This window comes from Neopsephotus bourkii, unplaced genomic scaffold (genome assembly GCF_033783945.1).
Source record: "Neopsephotus bourkii isolate Nb327-2 ecotype Australia unplaced genomic scaffold, CSIRO-AGI_Nbou_v1 NB_272, whole genome shotgun sequence".
NCBI classification, from domain to species: Eukaryota; Metazoa; Chordata; class Aves; order Psittaciformes; family Psittacidae; genus Neopsephotus; species Neopsephotus bourkii.
Genome location: NW_026900781.1, coordinates 21,712,771 through 21,736,489, shown reverse-complemented (window position 1 = coordinate 21,736,489; position 23,719 = coordinate 21,712,771). Strand labels below are relative to the sequence as shown.

The window sequence follows — 23,719 nt, the reverse complement described above, 5'->3', positions numbered from 1 at the left end:
CAAAGGCTGGACTGACACGTTCCTTTGAATCACCTTGAATCATTTCAAGTATGGAATATATCCAGTTTGAAGATTATGCACTTTTCTCCTTGTTCTTGTGTGGGGAGCATTGGGCAGAGACTTTTCTGTCAGATTTATTTATTCAGCTAATGATATCTGGGATATTTTTCAGGTAATGCAAACACAAACTTTTATCAGGAAAATCACTCACTTGGGTACTTAGTTTTGGTCTTTTTGTGATGAAGAAAAAATGTTTTAGTCATGTGACTGACATAAGCCATGAGGGTTATGTCAATCTATAAGCAGACAAATGCCAAATGAAAAAGACTGCACCTATTTTTTTCCTTTTTTTTTCCTTTTCTTTAAGTTCATACGGCAAGCATTACTGTAATGCAGTCTGAAATCATAGAGCCATAGACTGATTTGAGTTGGGAGGGACCTTAAAGATCATCTGGCTTCAACCCTCTGTCATGGACAGGGACGTCTTCCACTAGAACAGGTTGCTCAAAGACTCATCCAGCCTGGCCTTGAACACTGCATGGGGCAGCCACAGCTTCTCTGGGCAACCTGTGCCAGTGCCTCCCCACCCTCACAGTAAAGAACTTCTTCCTAGTATCTAATCTAATCTATTTTAAGTTATTGTACTCAGAAGATTCACTTAACTAAGGTGCTCAAGCCTAGCAAAGCACATACCCCTCATGTAATTTAAGCTGACATTCCCTTGCTTTACAGCATGATGAAGCCTCAGGCTTCCTTAACTTGCTTCAGTGCCTATCTGACATCATAGCATGGTTTTCATCTAGTAATTCTTGAGAAAGGAAATACAAATTGCTATTTAGGAGCTTTCTGTTACAAGGAATCAGTTCTAAAGAGAGCAAGCATAGAATTTGCAAATTTAATTTGTAATTCGGGTACAGTTCACATATTTTGCAGTGTCATTTTGTTGCACACTACTTTGCTCCTCAAGAAGGATTAGGTCTAGGTTGCAAGTTTAAAGCTTTAAATTTTTAACCATTCTGCTCTGTAGTTCTCTGAAGGGTTGTGAAATGGCTACCCAGTCCATAAAGTTGCTGAGAAAGGCAAATGTGGGTAACAAAGAAAGAACCTAATCTTAAAAATTTTGCAACTGTAATGATTATTAAATGCTACTCATACTGAATTATTTTAATTAGAGGAACATGGGAAATAGTTTGTTATATTTCAAGTGGACTAGCTGTTCAACCACCAATAATTCTTTAACGGCCAGTGTGAAACAAGAATGCATTCTGAGACAAACCCATCCATCAGGCAGTTGTTCAAACAATGAGATTTTACAAAGCTGTCCATCAGTTTTATGTGACTTCAAAATTTCAGGATGTTGCAAATTACTTATCACTGTTAATTCAAATTCCTTTGGGATGAGCATATTTGTAGTTATTTCCCCCCAGTCTTAGCATCACTGGTGTTGCTCAGAGACAACATATTCTTACGAGTGAAATGCCAGAAAGACAAACACTTTTCCATTTTCTGGCTAATTTTCAAGGTAAACACCCTCCAAAATGCTCAGACTTCAGTGGTCTTTTTTCTACCACAGCACATCTTTCCTACTTTTTGCTGTTCTCAGTATTTCGTTTTTAATAGCATTGGGTATGCTTAATTCTGCATAGTACTTAATTTCAAAAGGTTTAGCATTTATTCTCTCACTAGGTTTCCAGCCTGCCCAGAGCCCCTCGCTAAGCCGTACATCGGCTGCGGTGCCCACAGGGAAGCAGGGTCGCTTCTGCCCAGCTCAGCGGCGAGGTTTCGCTCCCACAGGCGTATACCCGCTCCAACACCGCCCCTCCCAGGCGGCCACTGCGGCAGGTCCGAGGGTAGCGGGCTCAGCGCTAACCAAAGTCACATGCCTCTTCAACATCCCCCCCCCCCGCCGTCCAGCATTGGTCTCACCCGCCCGCCCCACGCCAGACCAGCACGCCCATAGCCGTAGACACGGGAGCAGCATTCGCTCCTCCTGCCACTGACGCGCATGCGCTAGAGGCTGAGCCCCGCCGCGCCTCGGCATAACAGCTGCTGAGCAGAGGGGAGGAAGGAAGCGCGGGCATGTAGAAACGTTATTTCCGGCGTGATGACGCACATGCCGAGGGTGCTCGGCGGCTGGCGACGCGGAAGCAGGCGCGAAGCTGCCGCGGCTCCGAGCGGGCTCGCCGCTCCGTCCTCCAGCGCTGTGTTGGCGATGAGCGTGCCGTGCGCGCCCGCAGCCGCTGCAACCGGGGAGGTGCTCCCTGAGCGGGGGCCTCTTCCTCAGCAAGCCCCGGCATGAGCGGCGAGCGGCGGGCGGGTGGTGGCGCGCTGTCTGCCCCACACGGCCCCGGCGACCGGTGTCGGGGCGGACGGAGGGTAGCGGAAAGGTGAGCGAGGCTTCAGCTGCCCTGCTCGATGTGGCGGTGCGGTTTGTGGTTTGCTGTGCAAGGTCTGGCTTGTCCTTCTCGAGGGAGCGGGGCCGGGAGTGAAGAGGAAGGACTACAAATCTCTTTCGAGCTTTTCTCTGTGGGACAGCTTGGTACCTAGCAGGGCTCTAGCAAGAAAGGACAGTGAGGAATGGGAAGGAGAGGTTTGTGGCAGGTCGGAGGCTTTTAACGGTACCATGTTCTAGGGTTTTAAGGTGTATATAGTGGGTATTAAGAGTATCAGTGCTGAGGTGACCATATTTATATAGTGGCTTGCCAAAGAGATGAGTTTGGAAATAGCCTGGGTGCTGTGTTATTTTACCAGACTAGTCTGGATTTTTGTTCCCGGTTTTGAATAATTTAAGTATTCTCTGAGTTCTCAGGATATATAATATTCTGAAAGCATGTACCCTTGTTCTTTATCAGAGGTACTCTTCATATATTTCTTCAATCTTCAAAGCCAGGATAATTTTCAAGGGTGGATGACAGAACCAACCGGCCTTCCTGTGGATGCAGAACAAACACTGAAAAGAGTGAGTGTTGCCACACAGCTGATGAAGTGTGAAAGGGAAGTGAGTGTTCCTGTTCCTTCTGATGAGCTTGATTCAACAAAAGCAGCTGCTTACCATGAAGAGCAATCTCCATCGGAGTTGAGAAAGGGCTATGTATACAGAAACACTGAGAGACCTGAGAAGACAGAAATCATTAAATCCCTTGTGACAGATCATGATGCATTTAGAAACTGTGAACTGTATCTACCTATGTCTAGTAATTGCTCAGCAGTGGAGTCATCTGAGGACAGGTGAGGGTTATTTTTAATGTATGTATATCAGCAGCTTTTCTGTAGAAAGGAAGGGGTGCTTTCAGTTCATGAAAGTGAATTTCTTGGCAAAATTTCATGTATGTTAGAGGGTTAGTGAAACAGGTCTGAATATAAGATCTTGAACTATGAAGGCCACCTTATTTTTATAGTTTATTAATTTTCTTTTGCCAGTTAAGGGTATTTAGGGCAAATATGTAAAACTGTGTTTTGCCCATAGACCTTTTCCTTCTGTCTAGCTTAGTTGTGCTTGCTGTCATCTCAGACTATTAGGTAGGTGTTTGTGGTTTTTTTTGGTGGTGCAATGGTTTTTATTTTTTTAATTTTGTGCATGTATGTTTTCCTTTAATTACTCTTTTCTGTCTGCTTTATTTTCACTCTATTGTTAAATATTAATGTAAAGATTAAAGGAAAAGGCTTAAGTTTCCACGTTCTTGCTTCCACAGTTTTACCTAACTGTATTCTTTGCTAGAACAATATTAAGATGCACTTTCAATTCTGAAATGAGAGTGTCTGGGCAGGTGGATTGTACCTTGATTTCAAAACTTAGTTAAATTACAGTACTTTGTCACGCTGGATGTTGATCTGTCAGGTTCTGGATCTACAGGTTCTCTTTTGTAAGCTCCCAGAAAGAAGATGAGGTAATACTGCGGAGGAGCATGCCACTGCTTGCTCTACACCAAGCTTATTTCTCAAGTAACCTCATTAGTTTATTGAGTTGAGCACTTTTTCTCTTTGTGCCTTATAACCTAATGTATTTGAGGATGTATCCTTAAGTAAGGCTTCCCCCTGCCCTGCCACCTCCTGTGAGATCTCTTGTAGAAGCAGGTTTGTTCATGGTCGGAGAGGACCTTGTTGCTTTATATTTTAAATACTTAGCTTATAGATAAACTAGGCTAGAGATTGCTGCTGTCAAATACTGAGGAGTTTGGGTTTATTTCAGTGTTTTCAAAGTTATTAATCATTCCTGAAATTCTTCACAAACTTTAATCAGCCTTAATCTCTGCTGAGAAATGAGATTACACATGCAAATTAGGGTTTGTCCAGTGGCACACTGTAACAAGGATAAGGACTTGGGATAAGTAGTGCTATGATTTTACTTCTCAGCATGTAGTACTCTTTTTATGAAGTCCTGTGCTTAATATCTACTGCATCTGTTGTTTCTCATTTGATTAAATATTATGCAGTATTGTTATGAGTCAGATTTCAAGCAGCTACTTGAGCATCCAGGAAGCCTGGTTTGACAGGTAAAGGTTTGAAACTTGAGTAAAAACTAGTCTCATATGACTGCACAGTACATTAAATTTTCCTGATATTAATCTATATTTGTCTTCATACTTCTCAAGGGAAATGTATGCAAATGGGTTAGAAATGTTATCTTTTTTTTTTAAGTAAGCTGGTTTGGATGAGAAGAAATACAGAGCCATGATTTACTGATGTAGTCTTTGAAGTTTAATGGGAGTAATTAATTACCAGCTGGCTGCATTAAAGCCTTTCTTGCACTCATAACTGCTTATCCTGTCTTAGTTATTTGGTAGAGGTGATTGTATGACATGCCACTCAGAATCATGTTTAAAGGAATCTGCAGTTTATTATTTGTTTTTTAACATTCCATGAACCTCCATTCTCAACAGTAATGTTCACATCCTGTCTTTGAGATCATTTTCTTGATAATGCTAGGCTTTGCATAGAAATGATATCCTTTTATGCCATCGTTTCCTCTCTCATGGTCATAACTTGACTTAAGAATCTCTGTGTATAGGCTTAGATGGAGACATTTGACTCTTAAGACAGCAAAAAAGCACATCTTATTCAAGGAGGAAATATTTGTCTGGATTTCAGTAAGCCTATAGGCTGCAGTTTGGATTGTGAGAATTTTTGATGTCTGTGAGTTTGTAATGTTCAAACCATCTGCAGATAACTGGCTACTTTTCACTGTGATATTCTGTCATGTATTGTGCTTGTTACTAGGGAGGTTGCTCAGCGTCGGTGGAGCATAGCTACAAAGCTCTGGTAATTAATGTGTTTAGTTGTGCACGTAGGTTGTAGTATTTGTATACTCAGCAAATAGGATCTTGACTTGTGTCTTTCGTGAATTTATCTGTAAGATTTACAGATACAAAGGGACTTCAGTACTCTGTCGCCTCATTACACTCAGCAAGAAATTCAGGCAGTGATTTGTTACCAATGTAGTTGTCATATATGAGGGAGGTGAATAAATGGAAACTAAACCGAGTTGAAAAAAATGGAGAAAGAAGTATTTTGCTGGTGGTTGAAAATGGGGGGAAAGGTAGGTGGCTAAGATTTGTGCTATTACATGAAGCATGTGTTGATGCTTTTGCAGTGAGGAGGACATGTATCGTGATGCAAAAGAAATAGAGAGAGAGAGAGAATTACTTTGTGGGACAAGCTCTTCAGGTATGTTCAAACTTCTTGTTTCAAATACAGTATTACAATTCTGTATGCTAATTTATAGCACTAATTTGTGATGATTTGACACCCCTGTTCCCAAGGACTTTTGTGTACAGATGTCTCTGTGTGCACTAGAAGTTACTTATCATGACTGAATACATTGTGCAGTTTATTTCATGAAAGGTTTTATGTAAAACTAGTTGCTCTTAGTATATTTTCCCCATAATTATTTTACAAGAGTATGTAAATCTTTTGGAAAGCAGTAATATAGCCTACGTTAAGAGTGTTGTGTTTGAAAATTACTGATTTATAGTCGTTATAGCAGCATCTGTTGGTGGGATCCCTTGATAAACCTTAGTGCTGTATGTTTTGGAATGAAAGCTGAAGGGATTCCAAGAGAAAACTGTTACTTCCTCTTTCTACCGTTGTTTCTGGCTTCTTCAGAAAGATCTGTTACCTTTCTGCCTTGACAAATATTTTTCTGATTGCTAAGAAAATGATGAGTACTTAACTAATTTCTACTATTTGCCAATTAATATTTTGTTAAGAGAGGAAGATAGGAACAAAATTATTTTTCTTCACTTGTCATTTTCAGAGCAAGCTTTTTTATTTTTTCCCCCCTCTCGGCTACTATTAATTACTTAGTGCTACCAGTCTCCTGTGGCACCAATGTTAAAGTGAGAGTGCATTTAGAAATTAAGTTGTTCTGTTTCATAGTTCTCTTCCTAATGTTACTTACTCTATTTCGACAGAATATAAACTAAGTGTTGCACCTGAAATGGACATCATGGAGTATTGCAGACAAGAATGGAGAGGAAATACACCAGTAGCAAAAAGGATGAGAAAGGTATCAGTTTGCTTTTTGTTGAATTTTCCTGGGGCCTTTTGCTTTCGTTTGTGTGTTTAGTAGCTGATTTCCTATAGGAGCAACCTTTAAAACAGGCAATGCAATAGCAATGTTTTCCAGTGTCTGTTCTTACAAATGGCTGACAACTGGAAGATGGTTTTGTTCATATTGGTTCAAAATGTGTTTTTTAATAAGGCCACTTGTTGATAGCATAGGGTTTTGACTAATACTCTTTTTCATTACTGGTTTCAATTGAAATTCTAGATTTGGTTTATTACCATAAAATGATAATTTTGTGGGCTGTTGAAATGGCAGAGCAGATCACCGAACTTTTTGTCAGAAGGCAAGTAACTGCAGTTGGTGGATTCATGATTTTTAATATGGGGAACTTTAATGAATAGGCTCAGTTTTTCTTCATTTTTTCTTGGATTCTTTCTTTTTTTGTAGGCTTTGTGCTAGTTTTCTTAAATTAGTCTTGAACTAGAATGGTAAAAAAATAAAGCATAGGGTTGGTTGGCTTCTTTGGTTTGGTTTGTTTTTTTAACACAGTTTTAAAGTTTAATGGTATGCAAGTAAACCTAAAAGTACTTTCCATAAATTGAAATATCCCTGTGTCACCTTCAAGAAATTAGTAAGAGAAATACAAATGCATAGCTGAATTTCACAAGTTACATTTCAGCACTAATGCTTCTGCTGAAAGTGTACGTAATAGGAAAAGCAGGGAGGGGACAAGTGTGCTGAGTCATGTGTTAAGATATTTCAGAGTAAACAAAAATTTTCCCTGAGGCAGAAACAAACTACATGTGACATATATTGAGTAAGTAGAGACCCCACTTGGGAGTATTGTGTGCAGTTCTGGTGTCCTCAACATAAAAAAGGACATGGAACTGTTGGAACAAATCCAGACGAGGGCCACGAGGATGATCAGGGGACTGGAGCACCTCACATACGAAGATAGGCTGAGAAAGTTGGGGCTGTTCAGCCTGGAGAAGAGAAGGCTGCGTGGAGACCTCATAGCAGCCTTCCAGTATCTGAAGGGGGTCTATAAGGATGCTGGGGAGAGACTCTTTATTAGGGACTGTAGTGAAAGGACAAGCGGTAATGGGTTCAAACTTAAACAGGGGAAGTTTGGATATAAGGAGGAAGTTCTTTCCTGTGAGGGTGATGAGGCACTGGAATGGGTTGCCCAGGGAAGCTCTGAATGCTCCATCCCTGGCGCTGTTCAAGGCCAGGCTGGGCAGAGCCTTGGGTGACATGGTTAAGTGTGAAGTGTCCCTGCCCATGGCAGGGGGGTTGGAACTTGATGATCTTAAGGTCCTTTCCAACCCTAACTATTCTATGATTACAGAATCTACTAGGTTGGAGAAAACATTTAAGATCATCAAATCCAACCATTACCCCAGGACTGCCAAGACCACCACAAAAGCATATCAGTGGGAGCCTCATCTACACTGTTTTTGAGCACTTCAAGGGATGGTGATTCCACCACTTCCCTGGGCAGACTGTTCCAATGCCTGATAAACTATGCAGTAATTTTTCTTAATATCCAATCTAAACTCCCATGGCACAGCTTGAGGCCATTACCACTTGGCCTAGCACTTGTTGTTGGGAGAAGAGACAGACCCCCACCTCACTACAACCTCCTTTCAGGTAGTTGTAGAGAGTGATAGGTCTTTCCTGAGCCTTGTCCTCTCCAGACTAAAAGAGCCCCAGTTCCCACAGCTGTTCCTCACAGGACTTGTGCTCCAGATCCTTCACCACCTTTGCTGTCTTTTTCTGGACCCTCTCCAGCACCTCAATGTCTCTCTTGTAGTGAGGTGCCCAGAACTGGACACAGTATTTGAGGTGCAGCCTCGCTAGTGCTGAGTACAGAGGGATGATTGCTTCACTTTTGAATTTTCAAAATGGGTAGTGGGTCAAACTATTTTTTTCCCTAATAGCATTAGCATTTGGATACTAATATTACTGTATCTTTTATGATACCAGTGCAAGACTCTAAATGTTTTATTAATGCTTTTATGTTATTTGGATTTTGGTTTTTTTTTTTTTTTTTTTCCCTAGGGATATGAAGCAGTTGCTCAGAAGTTTGCATCTATAAGGAGAGTACGAGGTGATAACTACTGTGCTTTCAGAGCAACTCTTTTCCAGGCACTAAGCCAAGCTACCCAGTTACCAAGGTGGCTGCAGAGTGAGAATTTTGCTATGGTACGTGTCAAGCTCTGATCTCTGACAGTAAAGGAATGTTGGTTCTAACCTGTTCTGTGATTTTGTGATCTTGTTTCTTTGTTATGCTGTATATGCTCACTTCATAATAACCTGTAAACTGCAAAGTGGTAATGTTGAATTTTATTTGTTTACAGTGATTTTTCCAACTTGGAATTGAGTCTAGGTCCAGTTTGTAGCGTATAAATGTAACTATAGTGCTGACTGTAATGTAACTTCTTTGCCTTCCTCTTGCTGCCTTGTTCTTCTTACTGCATGTAATATGGCGGTAAGGTATTTTCCACAATACAGCTGGCAGTAACAAAAGTACAGACAACTTATTCCAACCATGTTTGGAAAAACAACAAGTTTTCAAATTTATTGCATGTGGGCCATATTGGGTGCCAAATTTACTTGGGTGCCATATATGGTTTCTCTAGGAAGTAGATTAACAAATTGGATGTTGTAGGCTTTCCAGAATCTGTGTATTACCTGTTTCTTAAATGTTACTTAAAATAAGTGGAAGAACAGCTCCAACCTGATTTGAGGAACAGATCTTACAGAGCACTGATGGATAAGCAAAGTGAGGTGTCTTCCTAAAAGTAGAAGAATATTCCAGAAATTGTCTTGTGGCAACAAAGTCTATTTGATGATATTGCTGAACATGGAAACATATAAGAAGCTTCCTATACAAAAGTGGCCCCCTTCAGGGGAGTAAGGTTCCAGTTGTCCAGACTGCTGCTGGAAGCGTAAATGATGAATGTCTGATGCAGACTCTGTGTAGGCTAGCTGTCCAGGGTTAATAAATGAGGATAAACTGGGCATGTAGCTGCCAGGATGTCCTTCAAGATAAGTGTAAAAACTTTTAATTGAGCAGGTGTAGCATGTGAGCGTAAAGGAGGCAGTTCAAAGGCTAAAGTATGATCTGTCAATCAACTAATGCCCAGGTTGTATTCTTCTTTACAATAAGACCTGTCCCATAGTGTTTTAATTATGTTCCCTGAAAAGAAAACACAGTTTGTGTGTTCTGGGCAAAGCAGTTTACACTCCACTGAGAGTTCTAGATTATCTGGTGGATATCATCACATCTTTAACCTTCTCTTCTCCTGGTTTAGGGACACTTTCAAACATGGTCAGTGTCATCTGCTGCTGGAGTTTTGTTTTAATTAAAAATAAAGCAATAGACCAGTATTTGGCTGTTATCCAGAAAGTGTTATATAGAGCCAGCTGTGTTTAAATTATGGCCGTCTTATTGTGACATGTGTTTAGAAGAACAGATGGTTTAGGGATCTTTTTAAGGTGCAAAATGTAAAAAAAATAGAATCAATAAAAGTATGCAATTGGTGGCTTTTACTTTCAAGACTCTAGACTTATGCTGCCTTCTCTCGACTTCCAGCTTCCTGAAAATCTGATGAGCAAGTATGACTGGATCAAGCAATGGCAGCTAAAGCAGAAACTGAGCAGGAGGATGGGAGAAATAAGCGATGAAATTAAAGACTATTTAATACTTCTAAGGAAAAAGGTTGGGAATTTTTTTGTTTATTATTGGTCACTTGTAAATAGGAAAAATTACTAAGTTTTTTGAATGTCGTGAATTTAGCATAATAGAGCTTTCAGTAGTGAAAGTCACTTCATGTATACTGCAAAAAAAAAAAAAGATACTTTATCATTTCCTTAAGGAAAGAATATATAGATCTGTGTGAGTTTTCTGGTCTTTCACTGCTTGCATTAGGCTGCTGCTGGAATTAATCTGTAAGCAGCTGTGCATAAAGCTTTTAGTTAAACAGGTTTCAATGAAGGCATAAATGTAATAGAGTACCATTTTTTTGCCTCAGTTTCTTGTATTTATTTGAAGGAACAATGTATACTATGGGTAATGCTGTTGCTGCCTTGAACAGACTGTGAACAAAACCAACAGCATAATGTTGAAGTAGTTTCAAAGGAGTAGGTTTTGTTCTATGTTCATGTGGTTTTTGTTCTCGGGTAATGGAAAATGATTGTGCCCTTTCAGTGTTCATGCTGTATTACCTAGCCACCTCTTTCAAACCCTTCAAACTTGAACCTATGTAAAAACTCTTCAGTTGTTCCTATCTTAATATGTATGCATATTCTCTTTTGTGAAAGGCTTTTAAGAATGTTTAAAGGCAGTTTGAGGGCTGCTATGAAATACTGCGTTCTGAGTAAATGGAATGTAAAGAATATGATGGATGTAGAATTTATGATACAGGAAGTAAAAAAGGTTATTAACTTAGTGGTTATTGTCCCATGACAGTGTTGGTTTTTCTGCCTTGCAACAATTTCCAGCATCCTCTTCTTTTGTTTTGCTTAGGCTGGCTTTGCTTGAATTAATCTTTATCTCAACTTGACCATGATAGGACTACAACTGTGGCAGTATTCTTGGTGGTATTTAAAAACGCACAAAGTCTTTTATGAGTTAAATTCAGAGTGCCTGCTCTGAACATCTGACAATTCACAAGCAGCTTTTTGCAGTTCTTGCACAGTGATTGCTGTTGATAGATGTTGTGTATTATTTTTGTATAGTGGAAGAATATCAGTGAAATCAAGGGTCCTATTGAGAAACAAGAAGCTTGTGATAAATTGTTTAAAAATGAAGAGGAGGAATACAGTCTTTATGAAGCACTGAAATTTTTGATGCTCAACACTGCCATTGAATTATACAATGATGATAAAAATGGAAGGAGAGTTCCTGTCTTCTCATGGTTACTGTTTGCACGGGATACATCTAGCAACCCTTGTCAGTTAATGCATAATCACTTGAATCATATCGGTCACAGTGGAGGCCTCGAACAAGTAAGGAAAAATTGCTCTTACACTATTATTTTCCTGCTTTGGAGATTTTAGTTTCAAGTAGATTAATAAATCACTAAACTTTCATTGGTCTGGCAAAACTTAATATTGTACTGTGTGGTCTTTTATTGGAAAAACATAGTACATGCCACAGTATGTAAAGGCCTTCCTTTTAAACACTGATTTTTGTCTCGCAACTGACACTTAGGTAGCATCCTTTGGACGTACGCTATTCTATTAATAGTAACATAGTCTCAATCATTAGCTTTTTAAAAAATATTATGATAAAAGCTAATACTCAAATTATGAAGAGAAGATGGTGTGTAGTACATGAACTTGGTGAATTCTGATAAATTAATCGCAGTTACTGCCTTATAGATTGCAGAAATGGTATGCATGTTACAAAAAAAGCCCCAAACCAAAATGTTGTGGTTAATGAGCTGAATAGCCAGAAAGATTTTAGAAACATCTGTTTTAAAAAGATCCTATTGAGGATGTTTCAAGTGTGGTACTGAAGTTAAATCCACTACTTAATTGCAGACACTAGAAATGTGGAAGTACTATGTTTTGTTTCTGTTTACTGGCTTAAAAGTCTGATGACTGTAGTATAGATGACACAGGCTACTGTTACTGTTAAATAAGTAACCAATTCTTGGTTGACTTTTTTGCTGCCACGTTTAATCAATAAGTAATGTTGTCTGTGTGTTTGTGCTGACTAGATTTATTTCAGCACTACTCTTTTTAAAGTATTTGTAATGGGATACAGTTGCCACTATAGTAAACAAGATAGACTGTTTTCCAGCTTCTTTTTCTGAATTCCTTCTAATATCAACAGGCTTTATAAGGACTTTCCATCTGCTCTTTATTTGGCTGGAGAATTCAGAGTAGCCTATAAGAGGGAAAGGATCATTGCCTGAAACTTGTTCTTGTTTGGTTTAGTGAATTAACAGGATGAATAGTGATGTGAGAGAATGTCTTTCCGCCTCTTTGGGGCAGTAGGGAAGTGGGATTCTCTGTGTGAAGCAGCTTTTCTTTAGGACTAATATCCTACTACGCCATTGGGTCTGAAGAGCTTCGTATTAAAGGTATGGTGTCTTACAGGTATATGATCAAGATACTGAACTAGAGCTACACTCTTCATTTTTTTTTTTCCTGATGGATGTTGGATGGATAGATCTGATGGGTATTAGTTTACTATTTCTATGAGAAAAATCTTCTAAAGGATATGTGCAATTTTACACATCGTATTTCTGCTTTTTTCCAATGTAGGTGGAAATGTTTCTCCTTGCTTATGCTCTGCAGTATACCATCCAAGTGTATCGGCTGTATAAATATAGTACTGATGAATTCATCACACTTTATCCCAATGACCCAGAGAAGGACTGGCCTGTGGTGACTCTCATAACTGAAGATGATAGACATTATAATATTCCGGTCAGAATGTGCCAAGAGACTATGCTATAAACACGTGATTTCTGGCAGATGCTGCTTGCTGAGTTTTCCAGTTCCATTTTGAAACGGGATGATGGTGAAATCTACATTATTAAATCCACAACAACTTTAAATCTGTGTTTTGAAAGTTGACATCTAAAAGAAAATATCTAATAGATACTAGCTTAGAGTAAAAATTTTGCAGGTATGGCTTTTGTTGCCCATAAAAATAGGATATTCTGCAACCCTTTTTTTGAAGGGCTTGCTCTGAATAGGAATGCAAACGCCATAGATTACCTTGATTTAAAAAGCTAGGTGAGGCTCTATGGTCAGGCATAAGCTGACTGCCTGCTCCCGGACTAATGAGATAATGATGAATTGAAATTTCTGGAAAAGAAAGCTGGCAGTGTCCTGATTGTAATGCTGCTTAGAAGCAATCTGTACAGATCTTGGGTCATGGGAAGCAATGTAATTCTTTTGCAGTTGGAATTTAATGCCTGCCATAGTTTATGCTATAAGAGAGATGTTACTGAAAGTTTCCTAATGCTTTGGGGTTTTTCCTGCCATGGGTATCTCTTACTTAGGAGCCAGTTGTCTGGTACACTGAAAATTCAGAGCTCTTCCCTTTCAACCCATTGAGAGGATCATAGCAAACAGAGGTGATGATAAGGGAGTATAAAAGTTGCTTGTTAGCAGGTCACAGATTCAAACACTACACAGAATTCCCTCTTCAGGTACAATAGCTGGTAGGAGATAAGCAAGTGCCTGCTAACTTCTATGTCTCTTCATATTACTGTTCATGTAATGTTAGTCCTCACTGGTAGCTGCTGTGGGGGAATTAGAATCCTTGTTTATCTGGAGAGTGTAGCAGAAGGAAGTCAACTTCTGGTGCACTTTCTCCACTCTTGGGAGGAGTATATGGGAGGTTCTGTTTCTGCTTAGAATTGTTATCTTCTGAATTGAATAGTGAATATATCAGATTCTGGGAGTGCCAACATACCTAAAAAACACAGCAAAAACCTGTCACCTTTTAGCTTAAAGTGATTTTTAGCTTAATCACTCTGCAGGTGATTCCTGCAATAAGAGAGTGGAAGTTGATTTATATGAAAGGCTGCTCTTAGAAGGCCTTATTTAAAAGGGATAAGATGATAAAAACTACATATCATTTATGTATTTTGGAGGAAATGACATGCAAACTTCCTGGCATGTAAACCTTCAAATTCTCCCATTTTGTTTTACTTAAAATTAATTTAACTTTTGTTCTGAAAGATAGTTACACAATGGAAATGTGTATTCATTATGTTCTAAAGTGTGTTTTAGACTCGCCTTACTGTGAGGTCTGTTGTGTGTTTGGCGTTATATTTACCATATTGTCTTTGCCTTGCAGAACAGTTAGTTTGATCTGTTACTGAAAATTTCTGGGAGCTACAAGGGAATAAAAGTAAACCAATTTACGTGGCAGTGTTTTGTTTCTCAGTTTATGGCTGTTTTCTCTCTAGCTTTGTATTTTTTAGTTTTAACTTTGAAATCGTTGTGCAAGTCAGTTATTTCTTAAAAGCTGCAAAACATAGTAACCTGTGCAAAACAATAAATTGCTGTTTATGGGTTCTTGCAAGGCTGGGAGGAGAGCAACAAAGTTGTGTGGTAATATGTAGAAACAGTTGGCTGAGGGTGGGGTGGTATGCTGAGCTGGTGACACAGCAGGCATAGTAGCAGAGCGTAGACAGGAGTGTTGGGTTCAGAACTGTAACTTCCTTCAGACAGCCGAGTCCAAGCTTGACCAGATCTTGGCCAAATTTACTTTTGTGTGGCTGTGGCAACTCCCTTGTCACAAACTCGTCAAGGAGGATGAAGAGCAAGGTGGAAACTTGTATCTTGCCAGAATGGCAGATATGGGTATATATCCTGTTTTAGGTTTGAGAGGGAGCTCTTGCACTGTGGATTGAGTACAGGGCTCAATTCTTGTGTTGCTAATATCTAATATCAGTTGTTGCATAGCCCCTGCATCTTCTTCTCTTCTGGATGTACTTGCCATTTGTACATTCAAGTCAGGATGTACCTAGCAGGCAGGATAGCCTCTATTCATGACTTCTATTTAAGTTGATGGAACGGCAAAAAAGCACCCCGAGATGTACTAACCAGCTGCTGTCTCCAGGGGATTGTTTGTGCAATTTGCCCGTTTTTGGAATTGTGTGGTTTGGGGTTCTTCACCAGGTATGTGATGGGATCTGTTTCATTTGGGCTCTTGCCGTAGCCAGCAGCTGCAAGAGGCTGTGGTAGGCAGGCAGCCTCTGCACACACTCACTCACCAGGGTCAAGCTTTCAGTCTGATGAAAACCCAGTAATTTTTTTTGATTGCCGAAACCTCAACCCCCTTATTTGAGAGAAATTATATTATTATGCAGACTGAATGTGGTCGGTCTGTCCGTGTGTCCCTGGCGCTTGCCTTTCTAGACTGAGAGAATTCTGCAAGTGTTGGGAGCTTGCGTGGACACTGCCCGTGTTAGACCTGTGTGCCCCCGGCCATCTTTAATTGGTGGGGGGAGAAAAGGTAGAAAAGGGGGAGAGAGAGAAAAAGTAGGGGGAGGAAAACAGGCACCCTTCTCGGGAGCGGTGCCGCATCCCCGCACCGCTCCGTTCCACCGGCGGCCCGTCCCGGACGCGGGCCGGCAGGTGTCGCTGCAGGCGAAGGGAGGGCCCGGCCGCTGCCCGGCTGCCCCGTCGGGTACGGCACGGCCGGGGCAGCGCAGCCCCCGCACCTCACCGCCGTGTGGTGGCGCTGGTGAGGCGCCTGCGAGTCTTCACAGGCCCTGCAAGTGGAAGTGCAGCTGAGGCCTGTGAGTGAAGCCAGCAGTGTTTCTGGGAGCGCTTACTGCCTGACACAAACGCGAGGCTGTGGTGTGTCAAGGGTAGTGTGTGCGCTGAGAAACAGCGGGGTTAGGCCCTCAGGTTCTCCAGGAGCAAACAGAGTAACTTAAAATCATGGAATTATAGACTGGTTTGGGTTGGGAGGGACCTTAAAGCTCATCCAGTTGCAGCACCCTTGCCATGGGCAGGGACACCTTCCACTAGACCAGGTTGCTCAAAGCCCCATCTGACCTGGCCTTAAACACTGCCAGGGATGTGAAAGCCACAGCTTCTTTGAGCAACCTGTGCCAGTGCCTCATCACCCTCACAGTAAAGAACTTCTTCCTAATATCTAATACTAAATCTCCCATCTGTCAGTTTAAAGCCAATCCCCCTTTTCCTGCCACTAACTGTCCTTGTAAAAGGTCACTCTCCAGATTTCTTGTAGGCCCTAAAGTACTGGAAGCTGCCCTAAGATCTCACCTGAGCTGCCTTCTCTCCAGGCTGAACAAGCCCAACTTTTTCAGCCTGTCTCTATAGCAGTGATGCTCCAGCCCTCTGATCATCCTCATGGCCCTCCTCTGGACTTGCAGCACGAATGCACTTGCATTTTGGAGGATTGTGTTCCTTTTTTCAGCATGCCGGCAAGCAGGAGTTAACAGCAGTTTCTGTTCTCTCACCTGAACGTGTCTTGAATTTACGTTGTTGAGAAGGGGAGAAGAATCAGTACTAATATTTCTCCTCTGGGATCATCATTTATCCACTTGGTTAATAGGGTTGAAACGAAAGAGGGAAGGAGACCCCCAAACTTGTGGAAATTAGCAGTTTATTTCCCTTGTATTAAATAGCACAGTGGCAGCCTGTGATGTGTCATGCTGTGTGCCTCAGAATCTCATCTGTTATTCAGGCCCCCTAAGGTCATCCCCAGAAAACACCCAGCTGGGATGCCACCGGCCTCCTGCCCCTCCTGCAGGTATTACCACAGGGGGCTGGCATATACTGCTTATATACTAGCTTTTAGTATCTAATATTAATGTTACTTTTAGACTATGGAGTGGTTTCATCGTGTTCATTTACTGATGAGTCCTCTGTAGAGCTCTCTTCTTTCAGATGTGCTGGGTTCTATTCTGCCAAACCATGCTAGAAAAAAAAAAAACCTCTTTTAAATAAACAAAATGATTGTTTTAAAGGTTCTAGGTGATTGGGAAAAAAATATTTAAGAAGTTAATTTGGAGCAATACTAAGGGCTGTTTAAAGTGAATCTGTGAAGGCTTCCACAGTCACCTAGTTTGTAAGATATCCAGATGAAAGGTCCAGGTGTTACTACATCCCTTCATCACCTCATCCCATGAATGCTTCAATCCGGTGTGTCTGCCTTCCCGGTTAGAAGATGGAAAACAGCAACATGGAAAAATCAAATAAAGTGATGGTGTGAAATTTCCTTTGAAGTACTAGTATAAAAAGCGTAAGAGCTGCGGTTGTGACAGTGATCCTGTTGCTCTACAGAGGCTACCTTGTCACTGTGGGGCTTGCCACTGACACAGCTGGCTCTTCAAAGAATGTTGCACTGAATGATGTGTGAATTAGCTACCAGCTTGTGGTAGGTAGGCTTGGCATGAACAGCCTATTTTGGCGGTAGGTTTGGAAGCACTGGCTCCAGATGCTCCTCTGCTCATGAGACACAGGAAGATGTGTACCTTTTAAGTCACCTAGACAAAGGAGACTTGCTTTTCAGAGCTGCAGAACAGCCGCATTAATTACTGCTTGACTTACCTCTGGGTAGTATCTTCCTCCACAACCACTCATAGACATTGGTTTTCCTCCCAGTGGGTCTCTGTGCCATGTCTCAGGGACTGGGAGCGTGTTCACGGTTGTCTGACACCTCGCTTAGCAGTGCCATTACAGACAAGCCCTGCCAAAGGATGACGGCAGTGCTTCTGCTCTCTTTGAGCCATACCTTTGTTAGTTGCAGGATTTTTTCGCCTGTCTGTGGTAAAGGAGCTGTTTTCTGGTCCTTGGAACAGAGCAGATAGGCCCCTAGCAGCAGTCATGTTCTCCCACACCTTTTTCCCACCTTCTGTCATTGATTATTAGGCACAAAAGCAAATGCTGTGCAATACTGCCTGTGAGTGGGAGGGTCTCTGTGGTTGAGCACTCTCTTGTCTGAGGTCTATGTGTGCCCTTTGGGGAAATAAACTGGTTTATATTTCAGTATACCTCATTGAAGGAAGAGCTAATTGTCCTCTTTACTGATGGAGGAATAGTCAGAAGAGGGTCTGCTCATTGGAGGGAGGGAAAAAGGGAGGAAGGAAAGGAGACTTTCAAGACTACAAGCAAAGAATGTGAATAATGTGATTTGCCATCATAGTGCATGTCTTGCATTTAACTGCTTGCAGTCTGACCCTTTATTGTTTAGGGAGAGAGAAACAAAGCCTTTGCGGCCCCTGAAAGAGAAGGCTTAGTTTGAGAAAGTCAGACTCTCCTCATGCGACTCTGGCCGTTCTCAGTTTCCTCAAATGAAACACCATGGCAGTAATCCTCATGCAGGCCCTGGCCTTCCAACCTGTTGGCCCACTTGCCCTCATGGCAGGCACCCAAGAACAGCAGGCACAGAGTCAGATCTTTTCCTGAGCCCTATCTGACACCCCCCAGTTCTTTTTCCCTGTTTTCCACAGCATGGCCTCCCACCAGGCCAGCGACCTGGGCAGAGGGAGCCAGACAAGGTCAGGCCACACTCTGTGCAAGTGGCCATGGGGAGGCAGCGGTGAGTGCCACCAGCGAACGAGTGTGCGCCTGCGAGCAGCTAAGGGAGTTACTGTTTGCTGACATCCTAATAATATTCTCGGCCTTCTCGGCATTCCTGGTCTCCAGCAGGAATGTGATGAGACACGAGCGGATATTTTCTCCAGCTGTGCCTGGAGAGCGCTTACGGGGAGCTGGACATGGCAACAGTCACAGCCAGTTCAGGGGTCTCTGAAGGCCCTGTCCAAGTGGACAGCCCCACAGAGGGCCAGGAGAAACAGATCTGCTGTTCCCAGCCCCATCACGGGGTACACCCTGTGGAGGCCAGGGGACTACCAGCCCTGTGCTGCATGGGGCATGTAGGCACAGATGGCAGGGGAATGAGAGGGTACACAGGGAGCCCCAAGAAGAGGAAACAAGGTGAGGTGGGTAGGACTTAAAGGGCTCACAAGGTACATGGGACCTTAGGGCAGGCCAAGCTTTAGGGGTACATGATGCTGGAGATTGCAGGCTACTTAAAAATACAAAATAGTCTGTGAGACAGTCATTTTATGGGCTGGAGAAGCTGTACTCTCTGAGGCCATCAACTGGATCTCTGCAGTGGTCCAGCGTGAGGAGAGGTGAGGCAGCAGAGTCTGGGGGATGTCAGTCACAGGTATGAGCAAAGCCCTACCATCATACCTTTCTAGGTCCTTTTTAAAAGCAGTGGCTGCTCAAGTGTTTCAGGAGAGATGTGTAAGGCTGTGGTCCCATATTCAGCCTTCTTGCTGAGTCTGAGTGGTTCATATTCAGTCATGAGTGAGTACCCAGGTTAAAGAATGTTCTCAGCTTCATAAGAACAGCTTTGGTGGCTTGCCAGATGGATGGATGAAGCATCTTCTCATGACATTTGAGTTTGCCCTGGCCTGATGAAAATAACAATCTCCTTTTAAATACCAAGTGTCTATTTAACAGGAATGCTAAAACTTTTAGAGTTGGTGTGGAAAAAGTATTCTGACCATGGTATTCTGATATCAACAACACTTGGAGGCATTGTAGAAATAGCGCACTTGTCTTGCATCATTTTATGGATACCCTTGGATTTCATTAACTTCAAGTTATGACGGTTGGCAGCATCATGCTCATAATTCAAACCCAATTTGCCTATTGGATTGATTTCTCACCAGGAGGTATATTTTGCTTGTCCTAAATGAGGACTTTAGATCACGTCAGATTATCAGAATTAATAAAACAGAAACAATCAGAATCGTTAATCATATGCAAATTGTTAGAACTTTACTTAAAGTAATTAGAGTATGAAAGCTATTGGACAATATTGGAGCACAGATCCCCACCAAAGAAAGCATAGATCATTCTTTTTAACAATGCAAAAACATACATCCCTGTAAATACATAAACAGCACTCAATTTTAATGCAACATGTACTTTTATACTTTTGACCTTACCAGTAATTTTAAAAATGTACAAAGTTTTAACCTTCATTGTTTTTTTTAGAGTTTAAAGAAAACACATGTTAAAAGCAAAGCAAAATGGCCTTTAAAAAACAAACCAGTAGCTTTAGCATGTGTACAAATTACAGAAAGCAACATTTATTTTGAAAGAAATCAATTGGAATTCTACAAGTATGACAGAAAATGATGCATGAGGTAACATTTCATTTAAAATCTAGGATCCCTGTACTGTAGTCCCAAATGGTGCTCTGGCTTGACACCTACAGTCCTTGCAAAATTGACTTGTTTAAGTAGTTGAGGATAGCTATTAGGCACACTGCTTTGCATAAGGATAGCTTTATCCTGAAAGAAAGAAACTGAATCTGACACTGAAAGATATTCTGAAAGAAATGAAAACCAAATGATACCTCTCAGGTGAAATATGCATTTGCCTGGTTTTCAGATTTGCCTTCAAATTACAGAAATTAATTGGAAAAAAGTGGGCCTTTTTCTCTCCAGAAAGGTATTTAGGGAATTTACTTTAATCCCAATGCAACTGCAGCATGCCTTAAAGTGTAGCCAGCTACTGCTCTTGCTTCTTTCAGTGTTGTAAGCCTGCTGAGAACATGACAAGATATTGTCCTGCAGAATATGCCATGGTCAGAGGACCAGGTCAGGAAAAGACAAGCCCCGCCCCAATGTCCCTTCCACGCTTTCCCAAGCAAGAGTTATCAGACTTTGGGCTGCCCTTTTTTAGGATGCTGCATCCAGACACTAGTCCCTGCTCTCAATTTTAAAAGTATTTTCATGAAACTAAAAGCAAGTCAATTTTAGAGAACCCAAAGGCACAATTAGAACATGCAAATATTAATTCTGTATTTTTAGGCATTACTGTGGTGCTGTTCCCTGTAGTATCCAAGCGTCTCACCACCATTAGCAAATTCTATTTTAGCACCTCTTGCTAAAAGAACAGAATTCACTAATATACATTGTAGTATAACTCTACAAATGTTGCTATCTGACCTCACATGACGTGGTCAAAGCTAACTTGAACCTTGGTTCAGAAACTCTATCTCCTTTGAGATGACTGAGACTTTCTGGAGGTTGCCTCTATGCAATTTAGTTCTCCTCCATGATGATTTCCTCCTGTGAAGACAAACAATCCAAATAGTCCTCATTTTCTACTCTGCCCTTCAGTTTTTGCTCAATCTTTGTGGTTTCTAGAGTGACCTTGTGGCTGGCCCTGCTTAAGTATGCAAAGGTGGAAAGAGCAGGGTATGTGAAGCTTGCTTCTCCATTGCAAAAGGCATGACAAAGTTTGCCGTCTTTTGTGCTTCTAGCACTATAAAGTTCGTCTTTACCTAGTAACTAGTATCTAGTAACACTGCCCAATAACCTTTAAAGGCCAGTGAACCTTTCAGTGAAGATGATCAATATAGGGGTTACAGTTCTCTCTAAGCACTGGTATGGTTCCAGCAGGGTAATGCAGTGTGGGGGAATTGCAAAAGACACTTCAACTCCTTCATTTGTGCCTCTCTTTCTCTCTCTACATATACATACTCACTGCTCCACGCTCACTTTCTCACATGTGCTCCTCCTCAGGGACTCCCAAAAACTTTCTGTCCAATACAGATGAAGCAAGGCTTGAGGCTGTGCTGCCCAAGCATCATTAAACACATTTCAGCCATTCCACTATGCAGAATTGAGTTCTTGGCCTCCAGTTTGGATTTCTGTGGCCTGTGGTAGCAACATACTCTGCCAGCATTGCAGAACAAATAACAAAAGCAGCACAGAGGGCTCCAAACACTGCCTGTAATCCCAACTTCAAGTCCACCAGCAATGGGCAACATCTATTTCCCCCCCTCCTACCAACAGCCAGCTCTGAGAAGGATCACTGCCACTAGCTCATGCCCAGAGGAGGAATGACAAGCCATCACACCACACATTTCTAAAGGAGCTCTGTGCTTTCTGCCTCAAACCACTCTCTCTTTCAGCAGATGAACTCTGGGGTTGTCCAGCTATGCCTGTCTCTTACCACAAACGCTCCACAGGTTCCTGGCTTCCAGAAACAAAGGTGGAGGCAGCAACACCGACAGCTTATTTAAAATAACAAAGCAGTGACAGCAGTGTTCTGAAACATCAAAACCTGAGATGATCTAAGCTTGACTGCCTTTGTGATGGTGGTAGGGTTTCTGCCCAGTTTAACAACACAGGTTAAATTTTGCATCTTGTGCGTTTCCTTTTGAAAAATATACAAGATATTGCAGGTAGATTTTTATTAAACCTAAAGTAAGTGAAGTGCACTTTGAACTATGTTAGAGAGTGATTAGATTCATTTTTAAAAGCTTACTGATGGTCATAAGTAAGGGTATGTCATGAACAAAAATGCATATGTACCTTCAGCTTCTTTGGAGGTTTTGTTTTTGCAATTTTGTGGTGCTTGCAAATTCTGCAGAGAGAATAACGTGATCTAAGTAGCCATAAACTTATAGCCTGTAGCCTTGCAACTGTTTCATTATAGCTCAGGAAGGATTTTTTGTTTATAGTAATAGGACAAATAAAAGCAAAGTTACATTAGTGCTGCTTCACAGAGCAAAATACAAAGTTGAGCAATGCATGTCAGTTCCAGGCTCTGCTGTTTTCTGCATGTGTATATGTACTTTACTTTCCAGTAGGCATTATTCTCATTAAAAGTTAATGCAATTGAAATGATTTTTTTTTTACAGTTTGCTTTTTTTTTTTTTTTCCTTTGCTCTTTGTTGCGTGTTTGTGGAAATATGGATAAAACTGTTGTTCCAATTTTAAAATACATCCTTTCCTAAGAGGGGAATTATATGCTCTCATTTGTAGATAGGCCAAGCTGTTTTATTACATAAATGCAAGTCTTTACTTTGCATTACATTGATTATAAAGGGAGCTATCAGAAAGGGTAGATCTTTTTTTAATGCTGAATGATGCACATGGAGATGGGAGGAAGCAGGTAATAGATGCAATTGCTTGCTAGTTCCAGGTGGTTTTGCTTAGAGAGTTAATTGGAAAAGTGCAGTAGTACAGTGTTCACATATTTCATCTGCAGATACTATAGCTTATTTTTGCTTTGCCCTCCTTGTGGGTTCCCAGAGGGTGGGAGGGTACTCTACAGCTGGCTCTGCAATAAGAAAGGTTTGTCATCAGCAAAAGAATCTGCGCAGCTCAGATTTTTGCTCAGATATCTGCATTGTTGAGCCCTAGTAGGCACTGTCTCTCAACCCTAACTGCAAGCCTAAAAAAGGCAAGCATACTTTAAGGCCCTTAAGAGGAAGGGACCTCTCTAGGTTCTTGATTGAATCAGAGAACAATTTAGGTCACAAGGGGACTGCAGGCAGTCATCTATACCCAAAGCAGGGCCACCTTAGACAATGGATCAGGCTGCTCATGCCCAGCTGAATCTGAAACTTAATGGATTGTCCCTGTTAATCAGGCTCTCCAGCTCATTAAGCTATACATTTAGTTGTGAAATACATGAAGTCTTGTGTTGCTCAGTGCTTCAAACTGTTCTGTGCTGCTCTGGGGATGCAGTACTAACTTTGCTGGAAAAGCCTGCGTTGTGGTCTTATGGATCCTTGGAAAGTCACAAAGTGGCTGGAGTTAAGTAATGAACTTTAACTATTTTCATTCTTATTTTTAAATAGCCTCCCAGCAATTCCTGCTACTTCGCGACTCTCCTTTTCACCTTAGCAAAAAGATGAGCAAAAACCAGTCCATCAAATAAGAG

The 23,719-nt window shown here is 41.4% G+C and overlaps 1 protein-coding gene across 3 annotated transcripts; it reads left to right on the top strand.

Moving 5' to 3' along the window:
• The first annotated feature begins 2,187 nt into the window (after positions 1–2,187).
• OTULIN (OTU deubiquitinase with linear linkage specificity) lies at positions 2,188–14,409 on the top strand. 3 transcript variants are annotated; one of them, XM_061346717.1, is made up of 8 exons: positions 2,188–2,387; positions 2,887–3,228; positions 5,591–5,664; positions 6,411–6,505; positions 8,567–8,710; positions 10,104–10,229; positions 11,249–11,518; positions 12,785–14,409. In XM_061346717.1, the coding sequence occupies exons 1-8, from the start codon at positions 2,296–2,298 to the stop codon at positions 12,977–12,979; spliced, it is 1,338 nt and encodes a 445-aa protein (XP_061202701.1). In that variant the 5' UTR covers positions 2,188–2,295; the 3' UTR covers positions 12,980–14,409. The 3 variants fall into 3 exon arrangements, with proteins under 3 accessions (XP_061202701.1, XP_061202702.1, XP_061202703.1); XM_061346718.1 differs by having other exon boundaries at positions 2,253–2,387; positions 2,891–3,228; XM_061346719.1 differs by lacking the exon at positions 2,188–2,387 and adding an exon at positions 3,693–3,887 and having other exon boundaries at positions 3,123–3,228.
• The last annotated feature ends 9,310 nt before the right edge of the window (positions 14,410–23,719 follow it).

Excerpts from the sequence above, each read along its gene's own strand:
- OTULIN (XM_061346717.1), top strand. The coding sequence starts at position 2,296 with ATGAGCGGCGAGCGGCGGGCGGGTGGTGGCGCGCTGTCTGCCCCACAC. Across the intron at positions 3,229-5,590 it reads GTGGAGTCATCTGAGGACAG|TGAGGAGGACATGTATCGTG; the intron begins GTGAGGGTTATT and ends ATGCTTTTGCAG. Across the intron at positions 11,519-12,784 it reads ACAGTGGAGGCCTCGAACAA|GTGGAAATGTTTCTCCTTGC; the intron begins GTAAGGAAAAAT and ends TTTCCAATGTAG.